The sequence below is a fragment of the Hibiscus syriacus genome, unplaced genomic scaffold (assembly GCF_006381635.1).
Source record: "Hibiscus syriacus cultivar Baekdansim isolate YM2019G1 unplaced genomic scaffold, ASM638163v2 tig00009009_pilon, whole genome shotgun sequence".
Classification (NCBI taxonomy): Eukaryota; Viridiplantae; Streptophyta; class Magnoliopsida; order Malvales; family Malvaceae; genus Hibiscus; species Hibiscus syriacus.
The window spans coordinates 2,021,008-2,042,198 of NW_024062181.1; the positions used below are offsets into that span (position 1 = coordinate 2,021,008).

Consider the following 21,191-nt stretch of genomic DNA (forward strand, 5'->3'; position numbering starts at 1 on the left):
CTAACAAATACAAGCATGCTTTACTTACAAAGTCATAATCTAATTCAACATGAAATGGGTAAGGGAGAATCAGAAGAGGGAGGCAGAAACTAATTCAAGGTTTTCATATTGCAACTAAAACAAGCCACAATTTATTTTCCTAGGGATGCTATCAAACAATGAAAGCTAAATCTCCAAAGCATAAAACTTTTGTAATATGTCATCCATGTCGCTTTGCAAACTATTACTGAAAATCTAGACGCTTTAAGTTAGGTGATATGCATGACTAAAATAAAGTGGCTCGATTTTAGCAAGTGTTTTGTGTGAGATTATTGTTAAAGCCGGCCTGATTTACATGTAAGCGAGCTTGCAGCCATTACGACAAATGGTTTAAAACGAGGTCATATTCTTTGTAATTTAGCTTTCCATGTTTAGTCTCTGCCCAACTTTTGACGTATGTAACTGCAAGACACTCGATAACGTGCTTTTTCCATTATGTGATTCTTAAATCTCTTCGATTTTTCACAGATCAGCTAAATGCTGGAGAAGCTTCTAACCTTAACTTTTTTTTCATTTTTATACTACTATGTCATTTATGGAATCCTACAAGATCAGGTTGCATGATCAAACTGATTGTTTGTTTATCTCAGAGTTCTTTTCCGACATTACGGCTTTTTTTTTCCACTACGACATGTTACTTCATATACTTTTACATTAAATCGGTCGTACATGCATGTGTGCGCACCAAATCAATCATCATACGGAGTTCTTTTTGCATGCACATAAAATCGATGAATTAAATTGGCTTTGTGCCTTGACTGGACTCCTGTTTTTGGACAGGCGGAAAGTGCCATTGTTGCATTAAGTTGTAGTGGATTGGTGCTAGGAACTCAGCCGATCAGGCGTGTTCTCAAGTTTTCGTTCTAAATTCTATACTTGTCAAATTCGTCATCGATTAAGTTTAATTATGTTTCGTTCTTAACATTCAGGGTAAGTCCTTCAAAAACACCGGTGAGGCCACGAGTTACCCGACCAACATCGGGTTAACCAATCGACCTAGCCATTTAAGACATATGGATGGAATTGGGTGACTTCCCGATCGCAACTCTGTTGTGTCGAAGGGATGGTAAAAACTTTCATCGGTTTCTTTCTTTCCCTATTTCCGGACGCAACCAATTCGGTAAGATAATAGCCGCCGGCTTCGGAATCATGGGGTCGGAAAACCGAAGGTTTTGAATCGAAAAGCTGAGAAGATTATCGTAGTCATGGTTGTGAACGTCGAAGGAAGTGGTGTAGTTGCTGATATAATGACGATTGAGACACGACACGATATTTCTCCGATCAATGGGTGCCGAGAAAGATGAGATAAAGAAGTATAAGAGGAGGAGGAAGAAGAAGAGTAGAGGATAGAAGCTCGTATTCACCATGGCTGCCGTTGAAGGTAAGATTAAGAAATCTGGGAAGAGGTGCTTTGGATTTTATTGGAATCTAGAATAATGCTGTACGTTGACGACAATGGGAAGAACACAAGGCGAAACAAGAGGGAGTTGCCATGGCCGGCAATTTTATGTTTTGTAATTGAAGTTAATGCAGACAAAAATGGCTTCCATTGCGATTTGTTTAATGATCTTAAAGAGTTCGGCAGCTACCAACGAATGAATTGTGACAAAACTGCTTGCATATGTCTGAATTCGATGTTAGATGCATTTCAATCGATTCCATGTTAGCATTGAATACGTACACTCTATAGATGCAACTGTCCGAACCCAAAATCTTTTGGAGGAGCAACACTTTCTTTTACGTTAAATATAATTACTTAAAAAAAACATGATATAAATTAATATTTTATACAAATTCAGTTCAAAACCAAACTACACGGCGTCAACACCTCAACTTGCAGTTGAGCTATAAAGTATTACCGACCGAGCAGACAATCCAAAGCCTCTTATATTTCATCTCATGTTTTCAATTTGTACAACACAATGTATTCCAATATATTAAAACTATTTGTAGCTTTCATAAATAATAAATAAAATAAAATATATTGTTGTTTAAGAAAAAAAAGGAAAACAAATGACTATAGTGCTCAACAAAGAAACTAAGGATATGCTAGAAATATATATATATATATATATATATATATATATATATTAGAAATTTAGTTATAGGTTTGTTTTAACAACTTAACACCCTTTTCTTGTTCAATTATTTCTCTTGCAAAAAAAGAAAAAAAAAACAGAAATTTTAATATTAATATAAAGTATGCCGTGGATTAGAACGAGTTGGTGGTTTAAGGGATGAAGAGGGAGAAGAAAACCGAGGTGGTGTTTGTTTTTGCAGAGGTAAAAGGTCTGCAGTCTGCGGACCACATCTGTAGGCATCTGCAGCAGAAGAGGTGGACCAAAAGTCTGCAGTCTGCAAGAAGAAGACTGTTTGTTTTTTAACGTCTGCAGACTGCTAAAATAAACTGAAATATAAATAAACTGATTTTTTAAACTTAAAAGAGTTTTGTAATACTGAAATTTAAATAATTTTAGTTTTATAATACTGAAATTTAAATAATTCATACAACTACAATAATAATTTTTTTAAAATAAATCAATCCATATTTTAAAATAAATCAATCCATATTTTAAAATAAATCAATCCATATTTTAAAATAAATCAATCCATATTTTAAAATAAATCAATCCATATTTTAAAATAAATTTTAAAATAGATTTAAATAATTTTAATATTCTTTGAAGAGATTTGAAGACATTTGAAGACATAAAACCATGTCTGCACCAAGAAGAGCTCGCGCAGACATTAGAAGAGCTTTTGTTTTCTAAAAAACAAACGGTCTGTAAAGCCTAATGTCTGCGCGTGGTCTGCACGACGCAGACATAAGAGCTTTGCAGACCTTACACAGTAAAAACAAACACCACCTGAGTGATTTATGACAAGTCATGAGTTGATTGATGAGAAGGTCTTGCATTGCATACCACTGCTGATGCTCATGATCTTCATTACGGTATTGCGTTCAGGGATTCATGGGAGTGATTCCAGCTCCAAACAAGAACAAGAAGAACAAGAACAAGAAAGGTAAGAAATAGATAACCGTTCTTTTATGCATTGATATGGAATTAAGAGTGTGTTATCTTTTGCTTCGACTGATCAGAAATGATGAATGTTGTTGTTTTCTGTGTTGCAAATTCTAGTAAAATATTTGGTTGGTTAGAAAAGGCAAAGAAATGATGAATGGTTATGGTGTTGTTTTCTTTGCCATCTTCTAGATGACATTACAATAAAAGATTAGCGAAATTGCTGTCATATTTGAAATTGCTGTCATAGGCCTTGGATAAATCCAATTTCAAGCCTTCGAGTAGGATTAGGGAGGTTTTTTAATGAGGGCCTTGGGGTGTATACTTTGTTTATATTCTAATATACAGAGTGACCTTTTACAAAAAAAATAAATCCAATTTCAAGATAACCCCCTGACATCCTTTATGAAGGCACATTGACTCTCACCAATTATGGCCCATCACCAATCTTAGCCGCATTGAGAGTAATTTTGCAATGATCTTGTAAATTGACCCAACAAGGCTAATTGGTCTAAATTCAGAAATAACTGTTGGATCACACTTCTTCAAAATTAAAGCTACACAAGAGGAGTTAACTGATGGAGGTAAATTGCCTTCTTCGAAGAAAACAGATAACGTCTTACATAATTTTCCCTTCTACTTCCTCCCAGTAAAACTTATATAATTTCAAGTTAAATCCATCAGGTTCAAGGACCTTCGGATCCCCACAACTCTAAATTGCTTCTTTGATCTCATACTCCGAAAAGGGTTCTTCTAATCTTTTCGAATCTTCATTCCCTCTCTAGATTCTATCTAGGTATCAGCTCCAGGGGTCTTTTCACTTTTTAACGTCTTCTTTGATTCCAATTTAAACAATTTTCTATAACCAGGATGGACCGAAGGGGTCACACTCCCTAGAAATTTTAAATTTCCTATATTCTAGTTTTTTTCTTTGTATTTTCTATTGATTGTCTAATTTTGTACCCTCTAAATTTTTTTATATAATTTCTTAAGTTCGCACCCCCTGACCTGAATTCCTGCATCTGTCCATGTCTATAACCATATATATATATATATATATATATCATGCCAAGTTAAGGGACTCGACTCAAACTTGAACACTAATCCACCAATTACTAAAAATTTTGAGTTATTCGAGTTCTATTTTATAACTCAACTAGAATTTAAATTTTTTTCCAAGTCGAGTTAAGTTTTTTCGAGTCAAGTCCAGTCGAAAATTTCAATTTTTTCAAGTCGAATCAAGTTTTTCTTCTCTAGGGATGGGGGAAGAGTCATCCCGTCTTCAAGGAAGCTCAATCACTGGTTACGTGAATACTTATATATGTCAAGATCAATTCTAATAAATGGTTGATATGATATTTTAAGAGTTTGTGTGCCGGCACTAGCTACTTAATTGATGCGTTGTTAACCAAGATTTGTGGTAGAATTTTGCAGTATTAATTTGCAAAACAAAATGTAATTGAGACAGAAAGTTACAACACCAAGTGGAAAATAAAAGAGATTAAAAAAACCATTGAATTAATTGGCACAATCGTGAAAATGGGTCCAGACATTTGGTCCTAACTGATGCTTTGAGACGTATGATTTGGGGTACAGTCCATGGTGAAACAGGCTGGCTTTGATTTGTGTGAATGTGACAAAGTTTGAAACTACTCGTAAATAACAAATGATGAATATGTTTGATTCTAATGTTCAATCAAAATAGATTCTTCCAATGGGTTGGTTCAAGTGGTAAATAATTTGGTATCGCTTAAGTAAGTATCGAATGAGTCATTGTGTATGCAAAAAATCTCCGCCGGGAGACTCACCCACTTAAGCCAGTTGTGCGACCCAAATCGGTCCGAATTAATCAAGGCAAAACCTTAAGAACCGAAAGGATAACAACAAAATAAGATTCTCAATTGATGTACTGAGACTAAGTCTTTCATATTTGGTTTTCCTTTTGTGCCCGATAATTTTGCATATGTCTAACTCCAATTGTGACAGTTTGTTGATTGATGGATATGTTTGATTCCAATGCTCAAAAAAATAACAATCTACATTAAATACTATTCTCGATTTCATTTTATGAATAAATCTCTTTTTGGTTAACTATGTTCTAAAAGTCTTCTAAGTCTTTGTTTCCATCCCTTCCCTAATTTCCTCGAAGTCCACTGAAACTAGAATGAAACAATCGATCCTCTTCAAAAATCACATTTGCATCGTTGTACGAATTACTTTTTTACTCAAATTATAATCCATATTTAAATTGGATTTTATTATAATTATAGTGGTTGAAGATTATTTGATAATTAAGTTTATTTAGTAAGTAAATATTTATTTTAGACTATAATTCCTATGGAATAGAGTCCTTTAAAATAATGAGAGAATTATTTTTGAGAGATATAATCATCTTGTACTCTCTACATATTTTGGGGTTTTTGTTACAAAAGAGGAGTTTTATAGGGATATTAAGCGAGTAATTTTGGATACTTTGAGTTTTGGTATAAATATTAAATTTTAAGATACATGTGATATCATGTATTTGTAAGTTTTATGATCTTTACGTCTATAATGGATTAATGTTCTTGTTCGTAAAAATAGAAAAAGTCGAACCACATTAAATCTCGTATCTTACATATATCTTATTTTACATTGATATCGTTTTGCGCATGTTTTTACATGCATGCAACTATAGAAAATGTCATATGTTTATTGATGTAATATATTTTAGTTTTATATTTTACAAAGCTAATAAATTAAATTAATTTAAACATTTAATATTATGATGATTGATTGATAATATATTTTATATTTAAATTATTTATTTATTTTTACATACTCTCCCAACTAAACCTTTCATTTCAAATATTAAAAAAATAACAACATATCACCATTTAAAAAACAATATGTACTTGTAATTGATGCTTTTAGATTTTCAGAAGAATTTTGCAGTACTAATTTGCAAAACAAAATATAATTGAAACAGAAAGTTACAACACCAAGTGGAAAACAAAAGAGATGAAAAAAACCATTAAATTAATTGGTCCAATCGTGAAAAATGGGTCCAGACATTTGGTCCTAAGTGATGCCTTGAGACGTATGATTTGGGGTACAGTCCATGGTGAAACAGGCTGGCTTTTGATTTGTGTGAATGTGACAAAGTTTGAAACTACTCGTAAGTAACAAATGATGAATATGTTTGATTCCAATGTTCAATCAAAATAAGATTCTATCAACGGGATTAGTTCAAGTGGTAATCAGCTTGATATCACTTAAGTAGGTTTCGAGTTCGAGTCCTTATATATGCAAAAAATCTCCGCTAAAAGACTCACCTAACAAAACCAAATGTGCAACTTGAATCGGTCAAAATTAATCAAAGCCTTGAGAATCGGAAAGGTAACCACCAAATAAAATTCTCAATTGATGTACTGAGTAGGGAGGGGCATGGGTTGGGTTTCGGCCAACCTGGCCCGAACTGAAAATTTTACATCCTTCACCCGACCTAAACTCGACCCGATCTTTTGAGATAAAATTTGAACCCGATCTGACCCGACCCGAAATAATAATAAAAATATTATTTTAATTCAATAAAAATAATGATTTAATTGAAAAATATATAGAGGGATATTATTGTAATTATTCCTAAATATATTTAAGGTAAAATTATATTTTTTTTTCGGGTCAGGTCGGGTCGGATATTTTTCACCATAAACTCAAATCCGACCCAACCCGAACATTACCTTTAAAAAAACTCAACCCTACCCGACCTGAATCTGAATTTAAAAAAAAAAACTGACCCGATCGGGTCGGATCAGAACCCGTCAGATTCGAGTCCCATGCCCATCCCTAGTACTGAAACTAAGTCTTTCATTTTTGTCTTTCCTTTTGTGCCCAATAATTCTACGTATGTCTTATACTCCAATTGTGACAGTTTGTTGATTGATGGAACTGTTTGATTCCAATGCTCAATCAAAATAACATTCTACATTAAATACTATTCTCAATTTCATTTTATGAATAAATGTCTTTTTGGTGAATTCTGTTCTAAAAGTCTTCTAAGTCTTTGTTTCCATTCATTCCCTAATTTCCTCGAAATCCACTGAAACTAGGCTAAGACAATCTATCCTTTTTCAACATTCACATTTGCATAGTTGTACGAAATTATATTTTGACTCAAATTATAATTAATATTTAAATTGAATTTTATTATAATTATAGTGGTCGATGATTATTTGATAATTAAGTTTATTTAATAAGTAAATATTTATTTGAGGTAATAATTCCTATGGAATAGAGTCCTTTAAAATAATAAAAAGAATTATTTTTTAGAGATATAATCATTTTGTACTCTCTCCATATTTTGGGGTTATATTACAAAGATGAGTTTTATAGTGATATTAAAAGAATGATTTTGGATACTTTAGGTTTTGGTATAGATATAAAATTTTAAATTATTTATTTATTTTTGCATATTCTCCAAATTAAACCTTTCATTTTAAATATTAAAAAAAAATAACAACATATCATCGTTTAAAAAACAATATATACTTGTAATTTTCATTTGAATATGACTCGCTTTCCACGGCAATGACTTGATGAGAGAGTGTTTTTTTCCACGGCAATGACTTGATGAGAGAGTGTTATCCCCTAACTTGTTTGTTCAGTAAAGTCGATTTCAATTTCGATTATTTGATTATAAAATCAATTTCAGTTTCGATTGTTTGTTCAGTACAACCGTGAAAAATGGGTGAATGTGACAAAGTTATCAAATTATAATCAATATTTAAGTTGACTTTTATTATAATTATAGTGGTCGAAGATTATTTGATAATTAAGTTTATTTAATAAGTAAATATTTTAGGCAATAATTCCTATGGAATAGAGTCCTTAAAAATATTAAGAGTTTATGTTACAAAGATGAATTTTAGGCAATACTTATTTTGTACTCTTTGCATATTTTGGGGTTTATGTTACAAAGATGAGTTTTATAGGATATTAAGCGAGTGATTTTGGATACTTTGGGTTTTGGTATAGATATCAAATTTTAAGATACATGTGATATCATGTATTTGCATCCTTCATGATCTTTATGTTTGTAAGAGTTAATGTTCTTCTTGTTCGTAAAAGTAGACAGTCAAATCACATTAAATCTCGTTTCTTACATATATCTTATTTTACGTTGATATCGTTTTGCACATGTTTCTACATATATGTAACTATGAAAATGTCATAGTTGATGTTTATTGATCTAATATATTTTAGTTTTATATTTTACAAATTATAATCAATATTTAAGTTACATACGAATAATTTAATTCGTAAGTATTTAAATTTCTAATTCTTGTAATAATTTAAACATTCAAAATTACTCAAATAATACGTTGAGAAGCACATGGTTTGAATAATTGGAATAACAAAATAAAAATTAAAATGGTAAGTTACATACGACATGAAGTAGAAAACGATAGTGAGGAAAAAAAGTCATTGAATCGTGAAATATGGGTCCAGACATGAAGTCTTAAAAGATGTATATCAGTTCTACTCTTCAACTCGAGACTAAGTCTTGCCTTTTAGGCCTTCCATTATGTGCCGTGTATTGTGGTTGGTGCCTAATAATTCTTATCCAAATTATGACTCAAAGGCCACCCTACCTAAATCCATCTTATTTAAAGACACTGAACTGAAGCATTAAACCCAGTTGTTTCTCTCTTCATGATTTGCATTATACCCACACCCAACCTTATGGCAAACACTCCCTTCCTCCCTCCTCTTATGTTTCTGCTTCTATTTGCAACCTTTAGTGCTACTTTCTCTGCCAACATCACCACTGATCAATCTGCCCTTTTAGCCTTAAAATCTCATATAACTCACGATCCGCACAATCTCCTAGCAACCAACTGGTCCACTTCTACCTCTGTTTGCGATTGGATTGGTATCACCTGTGGATCCAGACACCACAGAGTCACTGCTCTGGATTTGTCAAGTATGGATCTCATAGGCACCATCCCATCTCAATTGGGAAATTTATCTTTCCTTGCCTCCCTCAGCATTCGTAACAATAGTTTTCATGGTTCTTTACCTATTGAGTTAGGTAATTTGCATCGTCTGAAAATTTTGAACTTTGGTAACAACAACTTCAGTGGAGAAATCCCATCATGGTTTGGTTCCTTCGCTAAACTTCAAGGCTTGTTTTTGTACATGAACAACTTCACTGGTGTTATCCCGTCCACTCTTGGCAATTTGTCAAAACTTGAAACACTGAGCATGTTTAACAGCAATCTCCAAGGGCAAATACCCATGACTCTGGGAAACCTTTCAAACTTGGAATGTTTATATCTGTTTGATAATTCTCTTTCAGGTACCATACTTTTCTCAATCATGACTTTATTTTCACTAGGCAAAAGTTTATTTTATAACTAACGTTTTCATTGCATGCCATCTACTCTCACATGAACAATTCCAATTTTTTCCTTCAATTTCTAATTTTTATATACAATTGAACCATCAACCAATTATTTAATATCAAATTAGGGCAGACTAAATGAATAAGTTATAACCTACATATTGAAATAAGTTGTATCGTTAGTCTTCTCTGAATCAAATACCTTAGAACTATTTTTATATTTCTGTAATTTTTTAATTTTTTAGTCTCTTAATATAGTAATATTTTTTGGCTATGAAAAAATGAATTAGTTTCACATTTCAGACATCTAACTACTTGAATATGATACTTAAAATAAATTAGTTAGATTATTTATGATCAAATTCAATTTATAATTTGAATTGAGATTTTCTTAGAACTAATTGAAAATAATAAAAGTATATATTAAAAAAATCATAAACTATTCGAATTGCATATTAAAGTATTTAAATTTAATTCTTGTAATAATTTAAATATTCAAATTACTCAAATAATACGTTGAGAAGCAAGATTTGCAGTACAGGTTTGAATAATTTGCAAAACAAAATAAAAAATTAAAATGGTAAGTTACATAAGACATGAATTAGAAAACGATAGAGAGTTGAAAATCATTCAATAGTGAAATATGGGTCCAGACATGAAGTCTTGCATTTTAGGCCTATTAATTCTTTTCCAAATTATGACTCAAAGGATACCCTGCCTAAATCCATCTTATTTAAAGACAATGAACTAACAATAGAGAAGCATTATACCCACACCCAACCTTATGGCAAAAACTCCCTTCCTCCCTCCTCTTTGTATCTTGGTCACAACAACTTCAGAGGTAAAAAATTCCTCATTTGCATCACGTTCTCTTTTATTTTCATTAGATAAAAGTTGTTTTATAACTAACAATTTCACTGCAGGCCATCTAGAGTCGAGAATATTTGATAACATGTCTAAATTGCAAGTATTAAGCATGGATGGGAATCAAATTTCTGGTAGCATTCCTAATAGTTTATTCAAGTGCAAAGAGTTGATGTTTTTATCATTGTGGAACAACTCTATGGAAGGAAGTATACCTATAGAAATCGGAAATTTGACTATGCTCCAATCTTTGCATCTTGGTCACAACAACTTCAGAGGTAAAAAATTCCTCATTTGCACCCCGTTCTCTTTTATTTCATTAGCTGTGTTACGTCTAACTTTAGGAAACCAGTTAGAGATGTTGAACTTTGCCATAAATTGACGTCAAACCTAATGGTAAAAATGACAATCTCAGTGGTAAATAATTTTTGTTTTTATTTCATTAAAACAAATCTCAATTAAAATCACAAATTATTTAAATTATATAATAAAATATTCAAATTCAATTTTCGTAATAACTATGACTTTAGTTCTTGATGCATGACTTTAAACGACAATCATCAACCTATTATTTGATGTTAACCCAATTTAAAGAAGAAGAAAAAAGATGAATTGGTTAAAGGTTGGACTGATTATTTATTGCGCAGGTCCCATTCCTTGGTCAATCTTCAACATGTCCTCTTTCCAAGAAATTTCTCTGGGATTCAACAATCTCTTTGGTTCTCTCTCCTCCAATATGTTCGATTATCTTCCTCGATTACGTTATCTTGATTTGATAAGATGTCAACTTTCAGGAAGAATTCCAATGAGTTTATTCAAATGCAAAGAGTTAGAATATATATACTTGTCTGATAATCATTTGGAGGGAACTGTGTCATTAGAAATCTCAAATTTAACTTCACTTCGAACTTTCGCCATCTCAGGAAACAAGTTTTCAGGTAACTTAAATGACTCATCCTGCTTAGTAACGTGTTTAAATATAAAAGAGATATTTCCATTGAAATTTTTTAATTATATTGTCTTAATTTATTTTAGATTTTCAATTTATTTTTTTAACATAGTATTATTCTTGGCTCATAAAAAATAATACATCTTTTAACAATTTATTTTTCCATTGAGTTTATTTTTTTAACTTGTGTAACATATATAATGTCTTGAATTGATGAAAATAACAAAACGCATTCATGTCTTGCAATTGGATGTGGAGATCACTAAAGCAATTGTACGCATTCCTTGAGTCCTATTATTTAATATGGGACAAATAGAGTATACAAGTTCTAGTTCTAGTTACGGAACATATAAAATTACTTAAATTTTTAAAATATAAACATAAAGATACTCAATCACAAGATAATATACTTATTTCGTCAAATTATTTAGTCAAATTTAATTTTATATTTCAGGTACAATTCCATCGGTTATCGGAAATATAATTTCTCTAGAAATTATTGATTTCTCGAATAATAACTTGACAGGTATAATATAACTTTCCTTCCTCTTTTTGTTGTTATTTTGTTATATATTTGTTAATTAATTATAACAATTTTTGTCATTTGACGTGTCCTTTTGTATTCAAACATAAATCATTAAAATATTAAACTCAGATAAATCCATTCTAAAATGATTTAAATTTAAAATATCTTATTTTTTTTCAACTCAAAATGAACTAAACCAAATTTCCTTGGTTTTTCTAATTGTAAGTTTTAAATATTGTTAAGTTATGATAAATAAAAAGAAATGATCAAAATCCTTTTCAATATCAACTTTTTTTTTTATTTCGTTGGAAACTTTGCTGTCCAAAATTTGGCAATTTGTTGCATGTCATGTGATATCCAAGTGAATTTTTCAAAAATATATTTGATGATTCTCTAGCAAAAATGATATTTGTTTTACATACCAAACTGTTGGAAAGTATACTGATTTGCAATTGTCATCTTTTTGTTTAATGAGAAGAATATTTAAAATCATTTTAAAAACAGTTATATATTTTACTACGATTCAGGCTCCATAAATGGTATTGTAAGAAAAGGCCTGATGTTGTTAAGTAAATTAACAAGCATTTTTTTATTTGTTTCAAAGATTATTCAAACTTCTGATCCAAACTCTATTTCATATTTTCTGCAAGGCCAAATTCCTTCCTCATTATGCAATTTGAGTTCCCTTATGGCTCTCTCTTTATCGAACAATAGTTTGGATGGAACAGTTCCGGAATGCATTGGAAACTTGAGTTCTCTTTCACACGTTGACCTACGGATGAATAATTTTTATGGTAAAATACCTGAAAATTTCGCTGAAGGTTGCCGCTTAAAAAGTTTTCTAATCTGCAAAAACCAAGTCGAAGGGTCACTGCCACGATCTTTGGGTAATTGTAAAGATTTGAAGCTTCTTGATGTTGGGAACAACTATTTAAATGACACTTTCCCAAATTGGTTAGGAAATTTGGATCAGCTGCAAGTACTTGTCTTGAGATCGAACAGATTCTATGGTGAAGTGGATAGCTATGATGTTACCTTCACTCGTTTGCGTGTCATTGATCTCTCTCGTAATAACTTCAGTGGCTACCTACATGTGAATTTTTTTGAAAATTTACATGCCATTAGAGAAGTGAATGAAAAGAAAGTTAAACCAGAATACATGGAAGAAGTAATAGTTGGTGGAACAGTATATTCTGTGCCAGGTTTATCTTTTACAACAAAAGGGTTGGAAACAGAGTTTGAGAAACTATTAACCATATGGACAGATATTGACTTCTCCAGGAACCAATTCTCCGGAGAAATTCCTAAAACAATTGGAGAGCTTCATTCACTAATTGCCCTAAATCTCTCTCATAATTGTTTAACAGGTCCTATCCCATCATCATTAGGTGATTTGTCAGAACTTGAATCATTAGATCTCTCATCAAACAAGCTCCATGGAAAAATTCCAACAGAGTTTACAAATCTTGGATTCCTAGAGGTGTTAAACCTTTCTCACAATAATCTCGTGGGACCCATTCCTAAAGGCAAACAATTGGATACTTTCAGTAATGATTCCTACGTAGGAAACTTGGGTTTATGTGGTTTGCCATTATCAAAAAGCTGTGATAATGATGAGGGAACTGCAGCCAAATTTGATAGAGATGATGATGATGATGATGATGATGATGGATTGAATTGGAAATTTTCTATACTGATGGGGTATGGATGTGGGTTGGTGTTGGGATTGAGCATGGGATACATTGTATTCATAACTGGAAAACCATGGTGGTTTATTAAGATCTACGTGAGAGTTCAACAAAGATTTGTAGAAAAGGTAAAAAAATAAAACTTTTTGACGGATTTTTGTTGGAGACCGAGCAGTGGAGAGAGCAGAAAACTTCATTGCATGGTGGTAGGCAGGCCCTTTTCTATAGCTGTTTCATATCTATTGTTGTGTGGGTGCTTTTTTGTATGTATTATGTTTTCCTGCATCCTCTCCTACAGCAGCGTTCCCTTGAGTATTTCCACCTTGTAATGACTATCTTAATCGGCATTTTCTGGGTGTTTCACTTTCGTTTTAATAAATTTATCGTGGGTTAAGTTCTTTCAAAGATAGAGTTTGGCAAGAATCAAGGTAGGTAATAAAAATTGAAACAGAGGGATGCCTGTGGTGGCTCCAATGAATGGATTGAAAATGATAAAATGTTGGTCTTGTGCAGAACATATCTGATAATATTGAAACAGAAGCAATTAGACTAAAGTTTCAAAACTTAATAATTTAATGTTAAGACAACAATTTCCTTCCATCGAATGTATATAGGAACCTGTTGCTTAAGTAAATTGGTTTTTATAATTTATCAATTGTTTTTACAGGAAGATTGTTCCAAAAAGGACGATCACGCGTTCATGATTTCATATCATATAATTGGTTTTTCTTCCATGCTTCAATTAGTCTCTCAAACTTACGATTTCATGATAACTTAATTTGAAAATTTTACCACATTGGCGAGTTGACTGGTCTAGTTGCCAATGCCATTGATGAAAATCTTAGATTGGCTTGGTTTTTGCAGTTGATAATGGTCCCATAACGAGTGCAGAAACCATTGCAGGAAGAATTTGCCAAGTGCTTCAAAGAAAGTGGAATAACTGAACTTGTTAGTCGATATTATCTATGTTGCTCCGATTCTTCATTTTTCATGAAATATACATGACCGATATAATATCATATATGAATATCGATATGTTACTCTTTTAAGAGTCCTCCAAATACTCAAATACTCATATTAGACATTACTCAGTGCACACTTGCATTCAATATTTTCATACAATTGAAAATGGAAAAAATACAGATGTAGTGTTTGAACTTTAAATTTATTGAATATCATCCGAATCAATTGAGTTAAGTTCGGATTTAGAATCTTCAATTCGCTCGGATTCGTTTTTATTTGATTTATTTTCATCAAGATATTGTTGGTAGATATAAGAAGCAAAGCCCCAAAGAGTGAACAACATTGCCAATACCTTAACTGCATCCATTTTTTCACCCTACAACACCACGCCAAAAACCGGAACAAATGGCAAACTAAGCATGCTAACAACGTTTGAGAACAAAGAAGACACCAAATAGACCAATCCCACAACTCCTACTGTACAAATCTGCCATGCCAACGCTGTTCCGATCAAGATCGCAACATAAATCACCTTCCCTTCATTGAATTTCTCCATCTCGGACTTTAAATCCATAAATTCCGTACTCAAAAACAATCCAAGCATATATGCAAACGAAAGTAGCGACGATTGAAGTGTAAATCTGCATTTCGAACACGACAAGGAATGTGTCCTTTTTAAGTACTTATTCGAATGAGAATTGCGTTAGAGAAAGCATTAAAGCATAGCATGCTGAAGCACCGATTGTTGATAGAATCGCGATGATACGTTCTTGCTTTCGTACAGGAGGTTTCCCGATTTTATCTTTGGACGATCATCGAAGCCGATATCGTAATGAAGATTATTGAGTTAAGTATTAGGATAGTGAGCTTTTCGGAGTTGATAATGAATGAGAAGATCGCGTTGAATACCAACTGGCTTGCACAAATGAGACTATATGTCGTAACGGAAAGTGGTTCGACGCCTATTGAATACAAGAGGTCATCGATGGCAAGCAGACAACCAAGTGAAAAGTAAACCAGACAATGGCTTATGTTGTTTAAGGAGCTCGGGAACATGTTAACGTAGCAAAAGAAGAGGAAGGGGGAGATAAAGGAGTGGAAAATCGATGGTTTGCGTGAGAGATGCCAACCATTTACTTTTTCCGCCATGATTGAAATAGAATTTGGTTAAAAGAATGGCTGCTGATTGACCGGCGAGGAGGAAGACATGTTGAGTGCCACTAGAAGCCACCATTTCCAGCGGTTTTTGGGTCTGAATACCGGATGCTGATCAGTGGCGGCGGCGATTGCTTCCTCTTGATGAGGTGTTTCAGCTTCTGCTGCTAATATTTACGAAAAAAAAGTAGATTACAACAACATTCGTTACATCTATAACCAAAATGAACATCGAAATAGGAAAAGAGGGAAGGGAAAGAGAAAAAAAAACCTGGTTTGCTATCATGCTGAGCATCAAATATTTCCATTAGCTAATCCAAAACAAACCCAACACAAAAAATATTGAAGCGACTTCTTGCGTAAGGATTTGGAGTTTTCGTTTTAATCTGCTTTATAACATGTTTGTTCTTGGTTCCTTTCATTCTTAATTAATGATCCATGCAATGCTCAATGTGCATAAAATATAAGAAATTATCAATACCTTTGGAATTTCTTTGGCGGCAGAATTTCGCAAGGCTTTTAATCTTGTGGTAGTAGGATCGAGTCCCACGGTAGACAATTCATAATTCTGACTGTCGGATGTCTCCCACGGAAGCTGTTCTCAACCTGGCGTTGGGGGAAGCCTACTATCCTACCTCCCTCTTACCCCATTACATATGGGAATATGGTCAGCTAATTTTTTTTTATATTCTCGTACTCTGTATCTATATCCGAATACATGTCTGGCAAAAATACTTCATAAACATAGAGTACGGATGCCATTGACAACAAAAAACTTTTCAAAATTGATTTCTTGTCAGCATGTATGGTACATGAATGTCATCATCAGTGCAATGCTTGTTTACAGTATCGATACGATACGACACTGCCTCGGCTTCTAATATTACATATATTTTTTATAAAGGAAAAGGGGCTTGACTCTTGAGCAAACCTAAACTAGCAGTGCGGTAATGGCAATGGTCATCCTGAACCAAACAAGTAAACACAATGCTACATCCGAGCAATGGTCAATTGCGTCTCACTACCCTGCATTTTTACGGGTTAAAAACGAAAAATTAACATGACATGTCTGATTTACAAAGAAGGAAATTGAAGTGGAGATGTTTTCTACCTTCCTAGTCGAGAGAGCTCGGGTTCTTCCAATAGCACATCATGCAGAGGTTTTACTTCGACATTCATTTCCTGTGCTTCGGAACTATAAGCAAAATGAAGACAGGAAATCTCTTTCAATCTATATATAGGAAGGATACGAGACAATTTATCCATAAAACTCATCTTATGAAGATAATGATAAATGTTTATAAATAGTGTAACTAAACAATAGTACCTAAAGTATCCACTAATGTTTAACCCTGAAGAACCCTCCAAAGACCATTTAAATCGGAAAAGGCCGTACAAGACATTCATACCGAGTCCAAGTAACAGAGGAGGAAAACTCAATCCAAAAGCCGAACATACACATTCAGGTCTAGTATATCATGATTATTCCTAATTATGCTGTTCGTTTCGTCTGTATTCTGACGAACATCAAGTACAGTGTTGCAAAGAAATTATTAAGGATTCAAATATAAATAATAAACAAATCACTTAAAATGTTGAGGCTGACGCCTTAGCAAAAGCTGGTATTGGCTAGCTTCCTTGTTTTGTTTCTGTTATAATTTAGGCTTTCGACCGGTTTGTATAGGGAGCTTATATGACCTGTTCCCTAAGTATTATGTAATTTCTGGGTTTTAATGAATTATAAGGCACTCTTTTCCTCCTTCTTCCACTGATTAAGGAGCACTTTGTGATCCATTAATCATGAAGGGGGTTTTTATCGAGGCCTGCCATTCCTATAAAAAAAAATGAGTACATCCTTAATAACAGTTCAAATTAAGGCAACAATGAAATTTGATAAAGCACGAAACACGCACCTATATACATTATCGAGAGAAAGCAGCCGGTGATGGATAGTGTAATCACTTCCAACATGTGTCACAACTAAGCTACCAGCGTCTGGGTGGGGCCAACTCCTTGAAGTAGGAAACCTAAGTATAAATGTTCCAGGCTCTTGCAGGCCTCTCGGATCTTGAAGTGAGAGTTCTGCTTCTTCCTTTTTTATAAACTCTTCTATGCAATGTAGAGTTCCACATTGCCTTTTTTATATAGTTCCCTGCCGTCATTATTGATTCTGCCAGAGGCTGTAATAGCCAATCTAGTAATTTTGATCAAGCTTGGTTTGCTAAAGTTTAATTCAAGCTCAAGCCATGAATTTCTTTAGGTACCAGTTAAGAGCTTGATTTTCCAATCAGCCAATATACATCATGCGTATGAGCCAACTTTTGGATAAGCTTGTGAACCTTATCAGATGTGTTTATTTGAGATTGGAATTAATGAACATTTTAATTATTTGCTTAAGTATCAGTGGAGACATTATGAATTTATACCCGGCTTCAACTCAACCAACCTACCTACACAAAATATTGTAACCTCTGCTATAAGAAGTAGTTTAGCTGCAGTTATATTATACGGGGTTGGTTACCATCAGCAGAAGACATTATTTTCCGCAATAGAAGACTTCCAGAAGAAAGAAAAACTACAGACTAGTTTCTCATGCAATAAGTTCCTCGAAGAAATTTTTACCGAGAAACATACTTGTTGAATAAAATATTGCACAAACTAAATCTAATATTACCACCTTGGAGATCTTCAGTTTAAAGGATGCCTGCCCCTTTGATAGTTTACTAGGTCGGTCAGAAGAGGCAAATTCAATACCATCACAGCTAACTAGAAGAGGTGGTTTTTCACCATTTATCTTCTTAACGGGTAACCGATTAAAAGCATACAAGAGCGATGCAACGACCTTTCCAACAAGCAATGTGAAAAATTAGGTGTATTGAAGGCAAAAACAGTACCGCGAAATTAAGCATAAAGACTAAATTACCTCTAGTTCCTTGTTAACTGGCTGCCCAAAGATATCTAATAAAACAACATCCAAGGAAAAGATCCGGCGACGAGATGCCTGTGTAAAGGTAAATTTAGATAAAATATAAGGAGCGGTAAAATCATATCATTCAGGAATCAATAAGGTTAAAAACCTGTCTTGTATTCTGTGAAATGAGCAAGCTATACTCTAAGCTACTCTTACTCTTCACTTTTACATAAGTGCCCATGTTCAACGCATACTCAAACTTGTACACGTAAATCTTGAAAAAGAAATTTGACTTTACCACAAAGTCCGAGTAAATAGGCTATATTACCGCATCAAATGCTAAAGACTGGGGATAAAAGCTAAAATATCAGCAATATTTACATACTAAGATAAGAATATCCTTTTTCTTTCAAGTTTGAATGTCTTTACAGTTGGCTGGTTCCATGAGGCTTGAACTTAAAAGCAAAAGATCTATTCCAATTACCCACTCAACATTTATTGCTTAGACTAAAGTAGTGGCATGCAAGTTAACAACCTATTACTTTATTTATTTCGCAATCCGACATCTATTTTTTTTATAGGAATCCGACATCTATATTGGGATGCATTTTTAAATTTGATAACAATTGTATGTGCATCTCACAATAGATGATGAAAACAAGTAGGAAGCAAAGCTCAATTATATCAATATGATAACTTTCGGATTATACAAAGAATACATTAATAATATCACAAAAGAAATGCATAAAAGCTATGATTCAAAAGTAAAAATTGTTTCGAACTCTTTGGTATTTACCTTGCCGCCAAAAATATGCCAGAAGCCAACATGGTCTTCTTCAATATTAGAGGTAGTAGACTTATCGATTGACAATCTTAGAGGTGAATCCTGGTATTATATTTTTGCATCAGTTTTCTAAACCTTAAGGTAAACTTACATGCTATGGAAAAACGTCGAGGAAACGTGTGAACTACAAGTAAGCCACCTTAACATATTGGTCTTTTATGGAGAACGTTGAAGGCAAGACTTTTGCGTCATGGATGAAAGCGTGAAAATTTCTATCACCACGAATATCAATCAATGTCCTCTTCCTTGAACCATTTGGTATGGAATCTTTGTTTAACAAAGAAGAAAGATGCAGCTCTCCTGCAACCTCCCCATTAATGTAAAGCCGCACAAAATCAGAAGAGACCTGACAAGAAAAGGAAAAACAGAAAAATCGGTATACATGACAATAGCCAGGGCAACAAAACTAGTTTTCATCTATGAAGTATACTACAGTGAAACCTTAGGCAGAAAGCTACATGCAATGTCTACTGCAATGCCTCGAAAAACTAATTTTCCATGTGATCAGTATTTAGAATTCAAGGCAACTAAACAGACCAAATCAAAACATGTACATTCTGTTCACTCATTCCGAAAATTATCTCGAACAATTCAAACACCATGACAAGATATTAAAGTAATTTATGAAACTGCAAATAAAGGTGCAGCTCTCAAACCAATCATGCCTTTATGCTTATAGTTTTGTCAGATTTTAAAGGCATACCTCGTATCCGACATTTATCCATTTGTTTCCATTTTGTTCAATCTCGACAGTCGATGGTAAATCAGTGTTTCCAGAACCAGGAGCTTCATTGTGTAGACAAGTAATGGTAAAAGCATCAATGTCTTTCCCTTGAGAACAAGTAAAGGGGACCTGCTATTAGTCTCTGCATACACTTATATATATAAAAAAAAACTCGAACTTAATAGAAAAATGGAAATTGAAAACTCTAGTAAAGGTAAATGTCTAATACAAATTTAAGAAAAAGATCATCAAAACATATGGAACATTTGTAAAATCATTAAAAGGAACAGAAAAATAAGAAATGGGTATTTTCCTAACATCCAAACAGCAAAGAAATCAAACCAAGAAAGATAATTTTTAACACCAACAAATTCTTATAAACTACTCATTAAATCAAATAAAAAAAAATACAAAAGCATAACAAAAAACAGCAAGAAACGAGAAATGGGTGATTTCCCAAACACAAAAATATCAAATTTTGAATGAACAAGAGAAAAAAAAAATCAAAACCAGGGAGCAGCAGTTGCTAAACCTGTTCAAGAATGATTTTGGGATATACAGAGTAGTGGTGGAAGATAGAAACCCAGAAGCATAAAATAAAACCCTTTTCTTCATCAACTTCAGTTTTCACTTTGAAATCCTTCAACAAAATGTAATCTTTTTTTTTCTTATTATCGGATTGTTCTCACCCGTGACTTCTCCCCCTTTTTGCTTCAACCAAAGAACTAAACAAAAAACCCAGGAAAATGTATGTCACTTTAGAGGACGACGACTTTGGGTTAAATTAGTTAAAAGTGAGGTCAAAGGTTGACTATCAATGACGTGGTGGATCTTTATTCGTAATGATGTGAAATTATAATAATTTATAATGCATCAAATTGTATCTCTGGCTTCTATAACAAAAAAAAAACATTGTGATAAAATTTTAAACATCGGTAAGTTTTACTTAGGGACGATAATTTAATCTAAAATTGATAGATTTTGATTTTATTCAATTTAATAGAGTCGGATTTTTAAGAAAGATCGAGTACGAATAGGATTGGGTTAGATTTTATATAGGGGTGAGGTCGGATTGAATTTGGGTGGAGGGTGAAAAATCTTCGACCTCGCCCAACACGGG

The 21,191-nt window shown here is 33.1% G+C and overlaps 1 protein-coding gene, 1 long non-coding RNA gene and 1 pseudogene across 3 annotated transcripts; 1 reads left to right on the forward strand and 2 right to left on the reverse strand.

The window, feature by feature from the left end:
- The first annotated feature begins 1,404 nt into the window (after positions 1 to 1,404).
- LOC120202797 (receptor-like protein 9DC3) lies at positions 1,405 to 14,479 on the forward strand. The gene is made up of 7 exons (XM_039203167.1): positions 1,405 to 1,420; positions 3,006 to 3,063; positions 8,846 to 9,402; positions 10,371 to 10,589; positions 10,959 to 11,249; positions 12,437 to 13,602; positions 14,366 to 14,479. The coding sequence occupies exons 1-7, from the start codon at positions 1,405 to 1,407 to the stop codon at positions 14,477 to 14,479; spliced, it is 2,421 nt and encodes an 806-aa protein (XP_039059098.1).
- Positions 14,480 to 14,639: 160 nt separating this feature from the next.
- LOC120202799 lies at positions 14,640 to 15,900 on the reverse strand (annotated as a pseudogene).
- Positions 15,901 to 16,356: 456 nt separating this feature from the next.
- LOC120202989 lies at positions 16,357 to 19,384 on the reverse strand. Of its 2 annotated transcripts, XR_005523776.1 has the most exons (5): positions 19,300 to 19,384; positions 18,516 to 18,593; positions 17,506 to 18,434; positions 16,704 to 16,787; positions 16,357 to 16,618 (listed from the first exon to the last, which is right to left on the reverse strand). It is a non-coding gene; the product is annotated as an uncharacterized LOC120202989 (long non-coding RNA). The 2 variants fall into 2 exon arrangements; XR_005523775.1 differs by having other exon boundaries at positions 16,357 to 16,787.
- Between the last annotated feature and the right edge of the window lie 1,807 nt (positions 19,385 to 21,191).

Bases quoted from the DNA above. Each gene is read 5' to 3' on its own strand.
- LOC120202797 (XM_039203167.1), top strand. The intron at 9,403-10,370 runs GTACCATACTTT...ATTTCACTGCAG, and splicing joins GTTTGATAATTCTCTTTCAG to GCCATCTAGAGTCGAGAATA. The intron at 10,590-10,958 runs GTAAAAAATTCC...TTTATTGCGCAG, and splicing joins TGGTCACAACAACTTCAGAG to GTCCCATTCCTTGGTCAATC.